The 18425-nt window shown below is 38.8% G+C and overlaps 1 protein-coding gene across 9 annotated transcripts in view; it reads left to right on the top strand.

Moving 5' to 3' along the window:
• The window catches only part of LOC131688976 (teneurin-m), a 573241-nt gene that overhangs the window by 514535 nt on the left and 40281 nt on the right, over window positions 1-18425 (top strand). For all 9 annotated transcript variants that reach the window (XM_058973677.1, XM_058973678.1, XM_058973676.1 and 6 more), the window contains 4 exons: window positions 12854-13070; window positions 14329-14523; window positions 15313-15724; window positions 15822-15955. In XM_058973677.1, the coding sequence (XP_058829660.1) occupies window positions 12854-13070; window positions 14329-14523; window positions 15313-15724; window positions 15822-15955 (958 nt within the window). The remainder of the gene's footprint in view (window positions 1-12853; window positions 13071-14328; window positions 14524-15312; window positions 15725-15821; window positions 15956-18425) is intronic.

Below are 18425 nucleotides of genomic sequence, written 5' to 3'. Positions count from 1 at the left end.
TTTTTTGCCTTTCTCAATAGAAAGGTATTGCAATTGCTCTGAAAACCGACTTTTTAACGGAGGCCCGGAGGGCCGAGTGACATATACCATTCGATTCAGTTCGTCGAGTTCGGCAAATGTCTGTGTGTGTATGTATGTGTGTATGTATGTATGTGTGTGTATGTGTGTGTATGTGACCAAAAATGTCACTCATTTTTCTCAGAGATGGCTGAACCGATTTTGACAAACTTAGTCTCAAATGAAAGGTGCAACGTTCCCATAGGCTGCTATTGAATTTCTAATGGATCCGACTTCCGGTTCCGGAATTACAGGGTGATAAGTACGAACACGCAGAAAATGTCGATTTTAATAAATTCTGCAATGAATGTATAAAGGTGAAAAAATTTCCAAAATATGACCACAACTGCTTCGATTTGTAGTATTAGGTCACTAACATCCATTCAAAGTCTATTTGGCCACATTGGCCACCATCCTCGGTTCCGGAAGCCCCGGCGGAAGTATCTAAATTCAGAATAACAGTCACATCGGTTTCTCGGAGATGGCTAGACCGATTCGACTAAACTTGGCCTTAAATGAAAGGTATTGCGTCCCCGAAATGGCTATTTAATTTCATCCCGATCCGACTTCCGGTTCCGGAGTTACAGGTTGTGGCGTGCGATCACATAGCAAATTGTGATTCAAACCGATACTCCGATGAAAGCAAAAAAGGTAAAAATTTCGCTAAAATGTCTCTCAAACAACATAAATTTGCTGTTCTAGGTCACCGACGGCCAACCAAACTTTCGTTGATTACATTGACCACCATAGACGGTTCCGGAGTGCCCGGGAAAGCGGCCATCTTTCAAAATTTACGAACTCACATCAGTTTCCCTGAAATGGTTGGGCCGATTTTCACAAACTTAGTTCCAAATGATAGCTATAATATCCCCACAGATGTCTATAAAATTTCGTACGGATCGCTTATATGGGTCCGGAAATATAGACTAAATCGTTCGGTCACATATGAAATTCCCATATAAGCCAGAACTCAATTTTTTTTTTTTCAAAGGGGGGACCCCATGAAATTTCAGAAATCGAATTCGTATTTTTGATGCCAAACATCTTTAAAATGCATGAAACGTCGAGATTTTATGTTATCTCGAAAAAATTTTTTTTTGTAAAAATCGACTTTTTGGGACTTTGCCGATTTCGCACCTTTTTTCAGTTCAATATTACCGTGGCTGTTTTTTTTCAAAATTTTAGAACTCGAACTCTTTTAATGAATATAAACAACGCACACATTCTCGTGATTCATAATTGAGAAAGGCACAATTGCACCGCTAGGTGGATTAAAATAGGTTTTTTTCCATAACGTCTTATCATATTAAGTATTATCACTAACTTAGCGAGCTCCAAAAACAGAGACACTATTTATGTTCCTGAGCAAACACCTAGTCAAGCAAGGTCTCGGCTTACCAAAATGTCACGAAATGGAACATCCGATGGTCTACCTAGTGCCCGCAATGAATCTAACAAGAACGACCTGGCACAACGATACTCAGTACATGACCAAACAACGTGCTGGATGTTTCGGTACGTCTTGCCACAAATGCAAACATATGCCACAAGTGAGCGTAATATGAAAGAGATAAGTGTGGAACGTATACGATATAGGGATGAAGTCGAATACACAGAAAACGGACTAAATCAAAATATCATCATCAATAATCTTAAACTTTACTATTTATCGAAATACTAGGATACTAGAAATATTTTGTAACAATTCAAAAGTAGCACATCAGCTAATATGCTTCGTTACTCATAAACTGTAAGCCTTTGAGTTTTTTTTTTTTTGATAAAAATAGCAAATACATCGTAAGAATTTCGCCTTTCCGAGAAACATTCAGGAAATAACTTCTGATTAGTTATAATTTGCACTTTTTTATGATTCCACCCATTGATATTTGCACATCTCATTTTTCTATAGCATAGCAAACTTTTTTTAACTTCAACTCACATTCAATAATGTTGGAATAGTCGTAAAGTGTTCATAGTTCAACTAAATGAAGTTACGACGAATTAGGTAGGTTCATTTCTTCCATCACAAAATTCACGTTATTGAATTTCAGACCATTCTAACGTCCATTTGAGAAAATATACCTTATTTATGGCTTAGAAAATAAAAATTCGTAATTTCGAAAACTTCTATCCGGCATGAATTATGCATAGAGAGTGATGAATAGTTGAGCACATGGCTTTCCATATATGGACTCCTTTTCGAAATTTCGGAAGAAACAGGAAGCAGAGATTTTGAAGGTTGGGAAATTTTATTGTACTGAAGGAAATTACACAATGTTTGCACTAATCCAGTCTGAAAAATGTGCACCAGCAAAGCTTATAATTTTTTTCAAGAACAAAAAAAAACAAAATGGCGCTCCTGGTGACATTCTGTCTAAGGTTAGGTGCGCATCGAATTCCAAAACTGCGTCCAGCTTACTGCCTCAGGGTCGAACTGAAACACAAAACTAATAATAAGGCTCTAAAGTAAACTAAATTTATTGGAGTAATGACGGGTAAAAAAACTTCAAATTTGACATAAACGTGCTAGTCTAGTCTAGTCTACACAAACACAGCCAATACATGTAGGGATCCTGAAAAATTGCAGACATTCACCTACATTTTTTCTTGTCAGTATTAATGTTTGTGGTACATATGGCATGCGACACAATCATTAAAGCGGCCAGGCCAATTGTGCAGCGTACAAAATGAAGATGATTCAAAATTGTACGGCAATCAAATTATTCATTCAATGAAGAATGTAATCAACGTACCATTTTAAACCTTGAATAAGGAAGAAACGTGGACAACCGTACCGACCGTTTCAATTTGGTGGGGCACCCCCACGGCTCGATTTCTATATTTATTTTTATTATATTTTACACGTCTCAATGCGTGGCTTTGAGTTCAACTTAGCGGTGTAGCTTTCGTGTTTTTACATCATGTAAAAATAAAAGAATAACACAAAGTTACTGCGGACCAAAGGGGCTTGTGGATGCAGCTTGCTGCTGCGTATTTAATCAGTCCATTTGCCTTCTCTCGCGCAATTGTTCACGTTAATGTCTTGATCGGTACCCAATACTTTCATAATGTTCGAAGTCGGCAGTTATTTTGTTTCTTGCTTGTCATTGTTGAAAGTTCGTGTTTATCGGCATTTATTGTGCTGGTTGTTGATATGGAGACACTAGATCAATCGTTGTTGGTACAGGAAGCTAGATTCGATGATAGTACAGGAAGCTAGATGCGCTTTGCATCAGTTATTACTTGACCAATTGATTGTGTTTTATCAACTTTTTTTTTTGTATTGGTTATAGAAGGTTGATTTTTCTTAGTGTCTAAGGTGCACAGTGTTTAACCCTTAAATGCGCAATGTTGTTTTAAAACAACATTGCGAAAACCATCTCAAAATTATCATAGTAACGTATTAAAACTGTTAGACAATTTTCAGAAAATTTGAAAAAAATTGCTTTGCGCCTTCAAGGGTTAACAACACGATCCCTTTTTGGAATGCCACTGAAAATTATTCCTCAAGTATCTAATAATTCAATTTTTTTGTCTTTTGACTTAAGTGCCAATACCTTATTTATAACTGGTGGTATCCAACGGGGAAAACGATCGGAAATGGTGAGTGAAGCTAAGCAATCATATGAAAAAATTCCCCCCAGAGGCGAGACTCGAACTCGCAACCTTTGAGACTCCGGCCCAATGCACTAACCCTTATGCTATCCCTGGGTATGGCGACATCCCAGAAAGAACATATGATTATCCCACTGGCGACGGTGATCGTACCCTGCCTGCAAAGCGAGAATCACACACAACGGCAACTGATCACCCCAACACATTTGGTGCATTGGGCCGGAGTCTCAAAGGTTGCGAGTTCGAGTCTCGCCTCTGGGGGGAATTTTTTTCACATGATTGCTTAGCTTCACTCACCTTTTCCGATCGTTTTTCCCCGTTGGATAATGCGTAGCGCAGTTTTATCGTCATTCATATATTCAGGATCTTGGTTTTAACGTTGTTATATTCGATGCCGTGTTGCATGTTATATTTCTCAATGAAATTTTCTGCCCGGGCTTTCAAACGTTATCCATACACAGTTTCTCACGTGGTGTAACTGTATGTATGTCACTTTCTTGAGATTACCCAAATAACCAATAAGCATTAGTGCATGCAGTAAAGTGGCATATAATTTGCATGTCAGTTGCTTCTTGCAGTATATTAGCATAACGATTGGTAATCTGCATTCAAAAAAACTGTTTAAAAACTTCTTGCCAATAAGCAGCATTCTGAATGCACAACAGCACTAAAGAAGCATTTTTATGGTACAGCAGTAAAATAGCTGTATATTTTGCCAAAAGCAACTTGTAAATAGCATTTAAAACAACTTAAATGCTTATCAGGTAGCCGTTTAAGCGCATTTTGCAAGCTTATTGGTTACCTGGGTAAGATTCGTTTTCTATTTTATTAACACCTCAACAGTACATGACTGTAAGTCAGAGAGGATTTTGTTTAAAGCCAATCGAAATAATATTTTTCCGGTTAACCGGTTAACTTTTTTTGTGGCAGATTCATTATACTGCCCAGCCGGATGCGCCGATATAATACTGCTGGTGAAGATCGATTTTGGTTGCAAGAAATATTTTCTTTTTGTTACAAAAAAAAACTTTAAATTCAAAAATCCAACCGGATGAGATATTTCCTTATTCGCGGACCCCCAGAGAAACTTCCGCGGACCCCAGGTTGAGCATCACTGGTCTATTAGATTAAAAGTCACTTTCAAATCGATATTCACAGCAATGCACTGATTTTTTTTTATTTATTTATATTCTATTCTCTTTGACTGACAATTCTCAGTCGTTGGCCAGTTGCATGAAATCCTACATCTTTCTGAAAAATCATGCTGTTACCTTTATCCAGTTCCATCACATAATTAATGCAATACTGGTACTGTTCAAGGTTTTGGCCAAGGCATATGTTGCTACAAGGTCCCCGAGTTCAAGGATGAGAGCAAAGTAATGGTATGACAACTTGATCTGAAACTGAAGTTAAAACGGAGCCTATTAAATGTTGCAATCAGCATCAACATGAATAGCTGTTGTTGAAAGATTCAAGTTTTTTTATGTGTTATTGTTGCAGATTATGTACGGAACGGATTATAGATTTTGGGGGTGCACATAATTTCACTTAGCATGCTGAATCGTCGCAATACGAAACAGTGGAGTCTGTTTTGATTGCAAACTTTCTCCCAGATGTTATCAACGGTGCTTGAGTGATGAGATTGATCTCACTAACAGGGGGAATTGCCGCCGCTACATTGTGATTTTTCAATATAGAGACCCATTTCTAAATTTTGATAGAAAAGTTGGAATACAGAAATATTTGAATGAACAGCCCTCAGTGCATTCTACATGACTCCAGTTGTATCCCTAACTGTATCAACTCTTTGTCATTTTGTAGAAATAAGAGAGACCCAGGGGGTTTTTTAGCATGTGTATCTATTAACCTTCTAAATCTCACTGGCCGGCAGTGGTTTCGCATATGATCCAATCACCCCATGCAAACAACTTAATCTCGGGATGTAGTAGGTGTTAGCTCTAGCGATTTTCCAATGACCCATTTTAGAATTACAGAAACCTAGCGGTACATTCCGTGGCCATTTTCCCATCGGCAAACCCCGTTCAGTTATAATACGTGTAATATAATTGTGTACTAGTATTATAATCAAACTTTCGATTCCTTGCAACGAATGGGTGTTCTAGAAATTGACACGCATTTTGTGTTTAATTTGAATGGCTATAGGTGAAGATAAAATAGAATGAGCACACCGGTAAATAGTTCGGGGTTGAGACTCAGGGTGATGTGAGACATTCTTTTACTTCCAAAACTGCAAATGCCTTACCAAATCATCTACTTGCCGTCGAATTCATCTGCGAAGACCAATTTAAACTTCCCCGGAGCATCCCCCTTACGCTTAACAAGGTGAAACTTTAGAACTGGAATTTGTCTTAAGTCAATTTTCCAAGTTTCCTCGTCCATTGCAAAGTTTGAAAAGTCGTTTTTCGAAGTAAACTGTTTTGCCTATCTCTAAAGCTGACCCAGGAAAATTAAGATATTTGCATGTGTTCCCCGAAGCTGAAAATACTCGGCACCACTGTTTGATCTGGAATCCAAAACAAGTGATACCGGGTACTGATGGTTCGTTCATCGCACTGCGTGCTTCGGTTGTGTTACTAGAACCAACCAGAGTTCCGGCTCTTTTTCCAGCTGGTCTTACTGGGTTACCTCCATCTGTTATTTTGTCCTTCTATTGATGCTTCGTACCGCGGGCCTGCCAGCATACTTAAGGTTCCACTTACACATAAGAAAATGAAAATTTTGCATACCTTTTCTTCTACTTCGATGTAACGTTTGAAATTTCATTCTACGGTGCACGCTAAACGCAGAATGATTGTCTATTGAGATTAAAAGATATTAAGAGATACCGTTACATTTATGTCCTTTATGATTCGTATGGGATACACAGGAGTGGACTATATCCTAATTATTTCTTAGAAGATTTTCTAAGTGATATGCGCAAAAATTTCAAAAATTTTGTTGTGGGAATTTTAAGCGTTTAAAACCTAACACCCTTTTGATTTTGTTGGATGTTACAAAGTACATCCCCATAACGAAAACAAAGACGAAGTCCTACTTCAAAATTCTTTCTCTCAATTTTTATATCATTCGTTTCTCTTAGTAACCAATTTTCCAAAATTTAATTCGAAATAGCGAAATGTATGAATCATATAATCAAAAAAAGGACTCGAGAACTCCACGAACCGACAAGTCTGCGAATAGAAGGTTCTGACGCAAAGGCTTCCTGACACCTAAGGCTCAGAAAATCACGAACCAACGTATTCAATGATACACATTTGAAAATGGTTCCTTCAAACGAGAAACTGCCGTTATCGCGGAATTTGGTTATCAAAGGTTTTAAATCTCAATAAATTAAGTAAAGAAGTATTTGGGAATCAAATATTAAACACCTGTACAATGTATTCAGACCCACAATTTGTCTTTACACAAATAATCAACGGTGATGGCAATCGAAACAGATGGTCAATTCTGAAATGTGCTACGTATGTCGAGGACTTTTATTAGCAAGAATCGTGATAATTTAGAAGCAATAAAGTTTAATAAAAAGGATCAAAGGAATGTAAACATCGATGAGTTTTGAAAATAAGTGTCTAAGGGATTGAAGGATCAAGTTATTCTAAAATATAATAAATGATTTATCTAGGAGCAACAAAATGAAATAAATCTGGAATCCAAGAAACCTTAAATCTCGGGTTCCAGAAATCAATGAATTGCTAACAAAGAAGACATTATAAAATATTGGAATACCTTTGCATAACACGAACACTTGCACAGATCGTCGTTAGAGTTCCAGGGGTATAGCAAATGCATTGTCATAGCAATCTTCACCGCCATTTTGAAAATACACAAAACTAGGATACACAAGAAACGACACACAGCGCAGTGATCTGCTCCGCCTGTCGTTCAACGGGCAACTGAGCTTGTCCGGCCAAATCCGTTCTTTAAATAGTCGATGATGACGTCATTCATAGAAGCGTAGCGCGCTAGGTACACAAATCTGTCGTGCCAGACTTGGGAAGCGCTATCTTCTGTGTGTAAATGCGCGATATTTTGACTAGGTTGCACATTATTTAAATTTTTAATGTCACGATATCAAAAATCTTTGGGTGCATCTATTGGAATCTGTTCTTAGAAGTATTTCGGGGCGATAGGCGCAGAAAATTTGAAAATTTATCGTGAGATGGCTGAATTATATGCGTTTAAAATTGCACCCCCATATCGAAAACAAAAACGTAGTCCTACTTCAAAAACGGTATCACCAATAAAAGCATTAATATGCTATATAAGGAGAAATTGAAAGCCGAAGAAGACATCTTTAAAATCTTCGAACATAAGTAAACAGCGTAATCTAGGTCTGGTGCATTTTTTGCCCGATAATCCCACTTAGAACACGCGTTCAACATAAGCTCGTTCGAGCTATGCTATTCCTTGAATAGTATGATGATGCCATTCATAGTAGCTGGGTTGGGATGCGCAACCCTCTGAACGGATGCTTGGGATTTTGACCATTTCATACACTATTCAAATTTTCACTGCTATATACATGCTACAATATACCTAGTCCACTTCTGAACTTCATAAAAGACACCAAACTAACACCGATGTGGCACGAAAGGTAAACTGTAAATTTTGCAGTACGTAATGGCAGTTCACATTACATTACAATCATTGTAATGCAAATGGAGTTATTTCTCAATGTAAGAGACAAATATTCTGCATTTATTCTCTTTTCAGTAAATGAAACCTACATAACGTCATTCTAATAATTGTACTATGATTAGGCAATCCACAATACGTTTGTTTGGCAATTCAGTGGTGAGTTCTGCTCTGCTCCTGTGCACATGAAATCCTGTTCGACGAACATCTTTCCTTAGTCCGATTCAATTGATGTTAGATCGAATCGATGATTTTGTAGGACGGTGTGTCCACCCAAGTGACGTTAGAAGAGAAATAAAACAAGAAATGATCAGCTGATCAGAAACTACGGTTACTACGACAAAAAACGCCAAATCCGCGTGAGATACAGAATAAGGCTGATGACCAAAAATGACATGCGCAACAATATATGGGCGACAAAAATTCTGATTGCATTTATCTTACGGCACCATCAGACCGTGCTTCCACATGCTTCTCATTTGACTAGCGAACGATGAATAATGCAATTAGCACAAAAATACATACGGGACTTATATAACTTCCCCATATTCGATAACGTCACGTAGGTGCACCATATTGATGTCTCTCTTTCGTGACAAGGAATCGAAAGCTTGATTATAATACTATAATAGTGGTACATAGTGGCATTAAAAATAAACGGTGCTTGCCGACGGGAAAATGACCTTGTAATGTACCCCTAGGTCTGTGTCATTTTGAAATATGCCATTGGAAATTCAGTAGAGCTAATACCTACTACATCCCAAAATTAAGTTGTCTGCATGGTGTGGTTAAATCATATAAAGCATTTTTTTTCCATAATATCAGGAAGTGGAATTTAGAAGGTTAACTCACACATTCATAGAAGTCATATAAAGCTCAAAATTTAATAGAAAATTGATGACTATTTTTCCAACTAATTACGTCCCCTCCGGAAATTTTTGAAAGGGGCCTCGACAAAAGAATATGAAAAAAAAACTTGGATTAGATTTCCCAGAAGATGCTAGTAATGATTGTTTTCATTTTCGTAAATGCACCTAGAACACATATTCACCTTAAAACAACTTCTGCGTATGAGAGGTTTAGAGATTGGGAATAGCTGTAACTCAAGCTGCTGTGCTCCGAGCTTGATGAAATTTCGAGATGTTTTAAAAAATATAAATCCAAGCCTCGGAATGAAATCGTATATCGTCAATTCGTCAATCATTTGGATATAATTTGGCCAGAAAAAAAATAATTCTAATCGCCGTACTCTGCGGTGACTTCGTCTTCGAACAGGTTGAAAATATTATCGTGCAAGTAAACAACCCATATGAAGCCTCTAGCAACAAACAGTGGCCAGAATGTAGGTCCGTACGCTGTTCGACCAGGTGCTGATGAAACACGAAGGATGTAGAAATAATATTTTCTCTTTAGGGGGAAATATAGCATACACACCAATAAAATATGAATTTTATCGTTGACGTAATTGCAAGCATGACAGAATTTAAGAAACCGTAATTCACGAAATGATATAAAAACATATACATTACATGCGCAATGACATAAAATTACGCTTACTGTCATTCAGAACAAATGCTACACGTAGAGTAAAATTACGTTATTTACGAAATTCAACGTCATATACAATTAAAATCAAACTTAAAAGTAAGTCAATTTTGATGCTCGTATATGTCAGGAGACGTAAATTTACACGATTTTTTCTAGGTGTGTAGTCGATGGATAACATCACAAAAAAGTTATGATTTCGCAAGGGATCTGTTCCTGTGGCAAGAAATCAATCGACAAGTGACAGATAACACTACGAATTCGGAAGTAAAAGAAGTTCCGCAACAAACGGATGCTACTCTTCATTAAATCCTATAGTAGAGCCCTACGGTTTGGACAGATTTAGCCAGCTGCCATTAAAGCAAGGATGGGCTACAATGTTACGACTATGGAGTACAGTTTATCCCAAAAGAACAGAATCCCCCAAATTCTCCCCAACTTCGTCTAATCTGCAGCGACATTGTTTAGATGACGAATTTATGGAATGATTTGATTCAATTGTTTGCGTAAAATAAAATTTTATTACCTTTGCTACCTTCCTTAGAAAATTATTCGATTGAAAGAAAGATTAAGCAAATACACGCATTTGAAAGTACCATTCCATTTTATTATTGGGTTTAAAATTGTCCCTTTTGTGAACAGACATATGCCTACTGCGTTAGAACGAGCGCTAATTTCAAACTATGATTGATCGCAATGAAAATCGAAGTCTTCCGACCACATCAGCAGATTCCCAGCCAGACCAACAACTTACCGGTAAAGTTTCCCCAAAAACAAATTTATATTTCTAGGAAACATCTTAGGAACTCCCAGCACTATAAAACGTCTGTCTCGGAAGTTGTTTTAAATCCAATTTGACACATAAGGATGCATCTGTATGATTTGGTCAGCTTTCGAGCCTGCATTTCAGCCGTTCTGTTTTGCTTTGTGATCAAGCTCTGAAACCTTTCCGAATGTGCAAATTCCGAACTTTACATCACAGCGACCCTAAACAGAGGAATAAACAAACAAAAATATATTTCGCGGGCAAGTATAGAAATGGATTTTCATATCTTTCGATTCTCTTAGTCACCAATTTGCCGAAAAAAATCAACAAAGAAAAATAAATTTATACAATCCAAGATTTAGAGAATGATTGAATTCAAAAATAGAATAAAGAAATATATGAATCGATAAATTCACAAAGGTATCGAGAACACTACGAACTGACAATGCCGTGAATAGAAGGTTCTGACACAAATGATTCCTGACACCAAATGCTCAGAAAACCACGAATCAACGTATTCGATTATACTACTGATATCGCGGAATTTAGTTATCAATAATCTTAAAACTCAATAAATTCAGCATACAATGTATTCAGATATCCAGTGCTCAGGTAGAGACAGAACAAATTGAAAATACTAGAAATCTCAAAATCCAGAAATTTTACAATTTAAAAGGATCGTAATTCAGAACTAAAAATCCAAGAATTCATTGGTTGAGATATTCGGGTATGCATAAGTTAGGAAAATTAGATTATAATTAGGTGTCTTCTACAAGGTTGTAGATCACACATTTCTCAGTAGTTCTTTTGAACATGTCCATGGTGCTCTCAATCCGGTGTTCTAAATTCGAGTTAACTTAATTTTTAGTATATGAGTACAAAGAATAGTACACCAGCCACGATGTTTTTACTCCATGCCATCGTATCAAATTATTCTGATCATTCCTTATTTTTGTGACAATGCGATACTTTCTTCGAAATGTTTATATTCAATGCATTTCAGAGGATCAAAGCTAAACAACTTTAGACAAAGCTGCAAAACTGGTACAAATCAAGCCACTAAAACATTCTCAACCATCTGTAAATAACCTTGACTATGCAAACCCGGTATACATAAGTCACTGCCACTTCACACCGCGTACGGAATCCATCTTTAATACCTCCGAGATTCCTGACAATCCCGACAAACACCTCACTGACGGGCGGCTCGGTAGGTAATCCTTCCCGGTACCACTAATTGATTCCTCTCTTCTGCACGTGGCGCGTTCCTTGGGTGCTTCAAAGTGGCACAATCCATCCCTCTTTCATCTCCTTCCCATCACTCACATAATTCTGTCTGATGAGAAGGAAACGTACACCATAAGTATGGCAGATGCAACCTTGCTTTCTCTCTCCTCGAACGTCTGGCGGCATTTTCCTCTTCCGCTGACATAAAGTTATGCACCCTCCCGTGTTAGCAAAGCAAGTAGCCATGCCAGAACCGGGAACGGCCTACACTGAGCCACGAGTTATCTTCACATCATCATCATCATCGGTACAAAACGTCGCCTATAAAGTATCGCCATTATCGTCTGCCTCTTTGTCTAGCTGTGGCTTACGGATATTGCTGCACTGATTAATTAGGGACTCAAAATAGATATAAAGTATAGAGATGTATTTCAGCTCTTTAATTGATTTCTTTTTGATCGATTCAAGGGAGCCAAACGAAACGAAACGTGAGTTTGACAAGGGAACAACGCGAGGGTAATCCCCCTCCGGCTGTGTGTTTATTAATCGAAGCGAGAAACTAGATTATATAATCTTCCTCGTTGGGTTGTACATCGTCCTTCTTCGGTGTTCCGGGTGGGTGTGCCACTCCCAATCGCCAGGATCTGTTTATTACTGTAATTATTTTGTTTAGTTAGTCGTAAATCGAAACCAAAGTTCATCGGCGAAGTAGTATCGATCCGGTTTCCGACTCCGTTTACGTGGTGGAATCCTGCCCTTTGAGCGTTCCTTTCGGATTACCTAATCACCGACCCCGGTGGATAGCATTTGCGTGTTTATGCACCCGCCCAGAAGTTTCATTTTCTTGCCAACCCCATCCATCCTTCGGAGAAAATGGGCGCTTATCGAATTCTAATCTAGATGCTTCAACTAGGTACAAACGTAGCGGAGTGTTATCGATTTTTTTTGAGTGTAACTTTTTTTACTAATCCCAACATGCCATTACAGCCATCGATGCGACGAGAAGTGACCCGCTACATGGAACCGGGCCACTGGTTCCTTTCGATCTACAACGACGACGGAGACGCCCAGGAGATTACCTTCTACGCTACCGTTGCCGAGGATATGACCCAAAATTGTCCGAACGGATGCTCCGGGAATGGACAGTGCCTGCTCGGGCACTGTCAGTGCAATCCGGGCTACGGTGGGGATGACTGCAGCGAGAGTAAGTTGATTGAATTTTGAGGCAGGCACGCTCCGGAAAGCCATTTGTCAGATTTTGAATTTACAAATTGGCGAAAAAAATTAAAACTCCAAAAAATATTGGATAATTTACAATAATTGAGTCCATTAAGGACATTATACATGGGAGCCACAACATAGCTCCTACGCTGCACACACCCCTCTCCACTGCCTAACCATGTATCTGACATGAGCAAATAAAAAATACGTTTTTCAATACACTAACCTTGCCGGTGTACCACGAAACTGCTACTTGAGGAATCTACAACATTTTCCTATACAACCAACCCGAATTTTCGACGGAATTCCATCTGTAGCTCTTATTTTGTGCGAAAATATCACCTTTCTTCACTTGGGGTTTCTTTTCGAAACGCTTTTATTTTTCTTCTCATTTTCAGAACACTTTTTCGAATGCACTTTAATCACCACTGAAAAAAACACCCGCGAAACTTTAATCGATAACTAACTAAACTTCAAATTTTCAATGTGCAGATGACCGAAGGAAAATACCCGAAAACTCTTATTTGCGCGTTTGAATTTTCACTTCGAATTCCATTTTTTCTCAATGTAAACAAGCGCGTCGGTGCCTAGCAACAAGCGTGCGTTGCTGGCTTCCACATATCTTCACCTGAAATCTTCTATAATAGTTTCGATTACCTGTCCGCGGATCGTGATTTCACTCTCGGAAACGACTTTTGGTAATCTGCCTATAGCAGTATCCAACCGGGCACTATCTTCTTTGATCTTCTCGCTCAGAGACAATTTCCGTTCCAACGTAAAAATTTGCGAATAAAGGACGCTTTTAAGCTATTCCAAGCACGACATTCACAACCGAAGTTAGAAAAAAAGAACTAATTCATAAGAACCACTTCCAATTTTGAAAAATTCTGACAGGAGCAAAGAATGTTCCCATCCGACGCGTAAGCCTACTATGTTGTTTTGAAAATTTTCTAAACAATTACGTTCCTCGCATACATCAGCTTCCTTAACCCATGGCAAGTGTGTGTGTTATTAGAATCATTTGTTTTTTTGTCAACCAAGCGATTGAATATAATTTTTTCAAGGAGAAATATTCAAATTTGGTAGCTGGCTTTCTGGAAAAATCTGCAGTCTATAAACTTTTTCTTCGAACCCAAATGGTTCACAAGGGACGTGAAAACATTTCTTGGATCTCTCCCTCATTCGAAAACGGTCACTTCCTTACCACCAGCACTCTCACCCTACACCCTTATCTCTTGCAGGCGTCTGTCCGGTGCTATGCTCCCAGCGGGGTGAATACATCAACGGCGAGTGCCAGTGCAATCCGGGCTGGAAAGGTAAAGAGTGCTCTCTGCGGCACGACGAGTGCGAGGTTCCGGACTGCAACGGACACGGACACTGCGTCAGCGGAAAGTGTTCATGCGTTCGCGGCTACAAGGGGAAATACTGCGAAGAAGGTAGCTTTATCACATCACCAATTCCACCACTACAACCGGATACAAACGAAAAAAAAGCGCTATGTGTTGTGTTCTCTATTGTTTTTTTTTTCTTACCACCCGTTCGGTTACGAGTTCTGCGGGGTTAATTTTTAATTCCGGCAAATTGCGGAGTTTAAAATACCAGACCAGACTGCACTGGATGGTGGGCGGTCTATTGCTCACATCAGTACAGAATAGTTTTACCGCTGCTTGCTCTGTCTGCCTCCGGTCCTGGCCGCAAGCGGCTTTCACGCGAAAACCGAGAAGCGAACAAGATGTGATATAAATAATTTAAATTAATTACAAACTAGGAGCAACGAGAGCACTGCGGTTTTCTGTTCAAGTTCCTTTTTGTATCATACATAACAGCAAGTTTATCTACTTTCAGACATTTATAATTTATTTTCTTCTCGATACTGTTCCTTATTTTTCACATCCTTCTGACAACTGTTTTTCCCACCTGCTATCTACTCTACTGGGTTGCAGTAGTATTTTTTTTCTTATCACACCTCGCTGTCTCCCCCACTAAGAGGATTAACATAGCAGCACATGATAGCGCTTTGTTGTAACTATTGTCATCATACTTCACACAGCATAAGCAAACAACAACAACACACACAACAATTTTTTTTTTCATAGAGTAATTTGATTACACGAGGGAAGGAACACCGGTACTGACCTAACCTAACCCCTAACATTCCTAACGGAAAACCAAGTTATGCAATTCGGGCAACATGAGCACTAATGGTTTCACCATTCGCTTCACAGTGGACTGCCCACATCCCACCTGCTCCGGCCACGGGTTCTGTGCCGACGGTACGTGCATCTGCAAGAAAGGCTGGAAGGGACCGGACTGTGCGACCATGGACCAGGATGCGCTGCAATGTCTACCGGACTGTTCCGGCCACGGGACGTTCGATCTGGACAGCCAAACGTGCACCTGCGAACCGAAGTGGAGCGGTGAGGACTGCTCGCAGGAACTGTGCGATCTTAACTGTGGCCAGCACGGACGCTGTGTGGGCGATAGTTGCAGCTGTGATCCCAGCTGGGGTGGAGAGTTTTGCAACGGCAAACTGTGCGATCCGCGCTGCAACGAGCACGGACAGTGCAAGAACGGAACGTGCCTCTGCGTGACCGGCTGGAATGGGAAGCACTGCACCTTGGAGGGATGTCCGAGTGGGTAAGTGATAGGCGATTCGGAGCTAGCTCTAGGGTCTGGGGAAATGGGGGATCGTTTGCGGGGTGCGGTTGTAATGATTTTGATGTTAATTTTTCAGCTGTTCGCAACACGGTCAGTGCCACGTGAGTGGAGAGTTGATGTGGGAATGTCGCTGCTATGAAGGCTGGGATGGTCCCGATTGTTCGGTTGCATTGGAGCAGAATTGTGGCGATAATAAGGACAACGATAGAGGTAAGCGATGCGGGCGGTTAAACGAGTAGGACATTTGCTTTCGGAGAGTTGGATGCTTAGAAATTTGAGTCATTGATTAGATGAAAATAGAACGACAAATAACTACGTATCATCGGTGCACAAGCAATGCGGAATGAATTAAGGAGTTACTTCCACTCGGTCTTTAATGATCTTATTTATATGTAATATCATTTGAAAATAATTATCAAAAAGCTGCTGCTCTGAAATTTCTCTTTATTTTAATTGCGATTGCGGTGAGCTCGATATCTCCACAACCAATTCCTCGATCAATAGAATTTATTCAGAAGTTCTCTCATACTATTTGTTCAAAGCGGCAGTTTTTAATCACAATAGGCGTCTATATCCTGCACCAATGAGATGACTCGCCTGTTTTGAAAAAAGTTTATCCAGTTTTATCCAGATGTAATCTGATAGGATGATCTGATGATTGTATATTTAAATAGTTGTTTTTTGGTCCCTCAGAAAATCATTCAGCTTAATTCGCAAAGACAATATAGCTGAAAGCTGAGCCAGCCCCCACACCCAGCTTGGAACCGTTCGTGAAACTCTTTATATAATCTGGATAATTCTCGTTGATAAATGAATTGAAGCAAGATGTTTAAAAACGTACTCAAATATAATGTATATTAGATAACATAATAAAAGATCTGAACTGCCCTAACATACATCATTAAAATCTGAAACTGTCGGCCAACACGGTCTGTCAGCTACTACTGAGACGAAATCGAAACACGTTTCAAGAGTTTTTTTATTCTTTTTCGTGATGCATTGTGGGGTGTAAACTGGATTTCGAGAACTGTGTAATTCGACAAATTCTTTGCCACATCAGAAAAAGCGTTTCCAACATTCGAAACTCCCTTTTCCAAATCGTGAATAAGATAAAGAGTACAACGGTTAAAAATGGCTCTTACATGGATACCTGTACGCTGATTATGTTGTTCATTGTCCGCAAAATACAAAAGTGACTACAAAATACAAAACAAAATCATGCGATTAAGCTTCCGATGCATGTGTTGCAAATTGTCACACTTTACGTTTCACACCTTCCATCTGTTTTTGATCCACTGTTGTGTCTACTTTATTTGAAACCGAACACCAATTTGCTTCGAAATGTTTTTCATTTGCAACTATTTTCCGAGCTTCAACTGTGTTTCTTCAAAAAAAGGCAACGTACGTTTTGGTATATATTCCTAGACATAAATATCTTGATTGACAGTGTCAACTGTCACGAAAATTCCCTTTTCTGACCACATGTGCAAATCGCCTGCCGCATTAAGTAATTTTTCGAATACTTTGACTACATTTTCTGTTAAATATTGCTCAAACCTTTCCTTTTCTAATAGTCGTGAAAAACTCTGGGAATTACCTGAAATCCGCTTTGACGTATGCTTCATCGTCCACTGCGACACGATTAAACTTGATCAACAACGTTCCGTGCATCTTACGCATTCTTGCTTTAGCCGTGTTGTTTTGCTTGTAAGTACTCTTTGCACTTTTATGTGTGATATCCCCAATTTTTTACAGACATCTTTAATGGAATGGTTAGGATTACGTTTCAATGTGCTGACCACTTTTCTTTCGGTTACCGCTGCATTCTGATTTCCGTTTCATCCTGATCCTTGTTGCCTACGAATGGTCAAATGTTTTCCGAACATTTTAATAACGCTTGTCACAGTCGATTTGGCAACTTTCTGTAAGTTTGCCAAAATCTCGTACAATGATTTTTTGTCATGCGCGTACAAAATTTTGATACGCTGTTTCTCTTTCTTCGATCACTTGCACAATTGAATGGATAGTGGGAAAACAAAATAGAAGCAACATTTCGTAAGACTAAAAAAATACAAATTTAAGTCGACTAATTTTGGATCATCCACCCTTTATAATTTACCAACAAGGCGTACCCCCTCTTCTGGATGGAGCTGCCCATGGGTTTAGGTTCTTTATCACAACACAGGGATTAATTTATTCCGACGGTAAAAATATGAAAAGAACAAGTATTGCCCTGCACAAAAAATAGAATAGCTTGATCAAGTCTTAGTTTTAACTCGCACTAATCAGCCACGAGAAAGTATTTTCCACAAGGCGAATGACCCTCAGTGGTTAAAGCCTTAATAAACATAATAATAATAATAATATTTTCCACACATAAGGCGTTTTCAAATTTGTGAGTCACACTATATGTATGTATGTTGACGTTGACGTCCTATACAGTCGAGGCCTACTACGATCTTCTTAACGCAAAAACTTTACTGCTTCTAACCTGAGCTAGTCGGCTAATCAACTGACTATAAAATCATATTCAAAGGTTCTTGGATATCCAAAAATTATATAAATTTCTGGCGTATTCTAGTTTACAGCAAAAATCTTCGAATACCGTTTTTTTACAAACAATATATTTTTGATTTCTGAATTTCTAAATCAACAAATTTTCGATTTTCTAATCCCTGAC

This window comes from Topomyia yanbarensis, chromosome 3 (genome assembly GCF_030247195.1).
Source record: "Topomyia yanbarensis strain Yona2022 chromosome 3, ASM3024719v1, whole genome shotgun sequence".
NCBI lineage: Eukaryota > Metazoa > Arthropoda > Insecta > Diptera > Culicidae > Topomyia > Topomyia yanbarensis.
The sequence above is the reverse complement of the archived record's forward strand: the minus strand, read 5'-3'. Positions and strand labels throughout refer to the sequence as shown.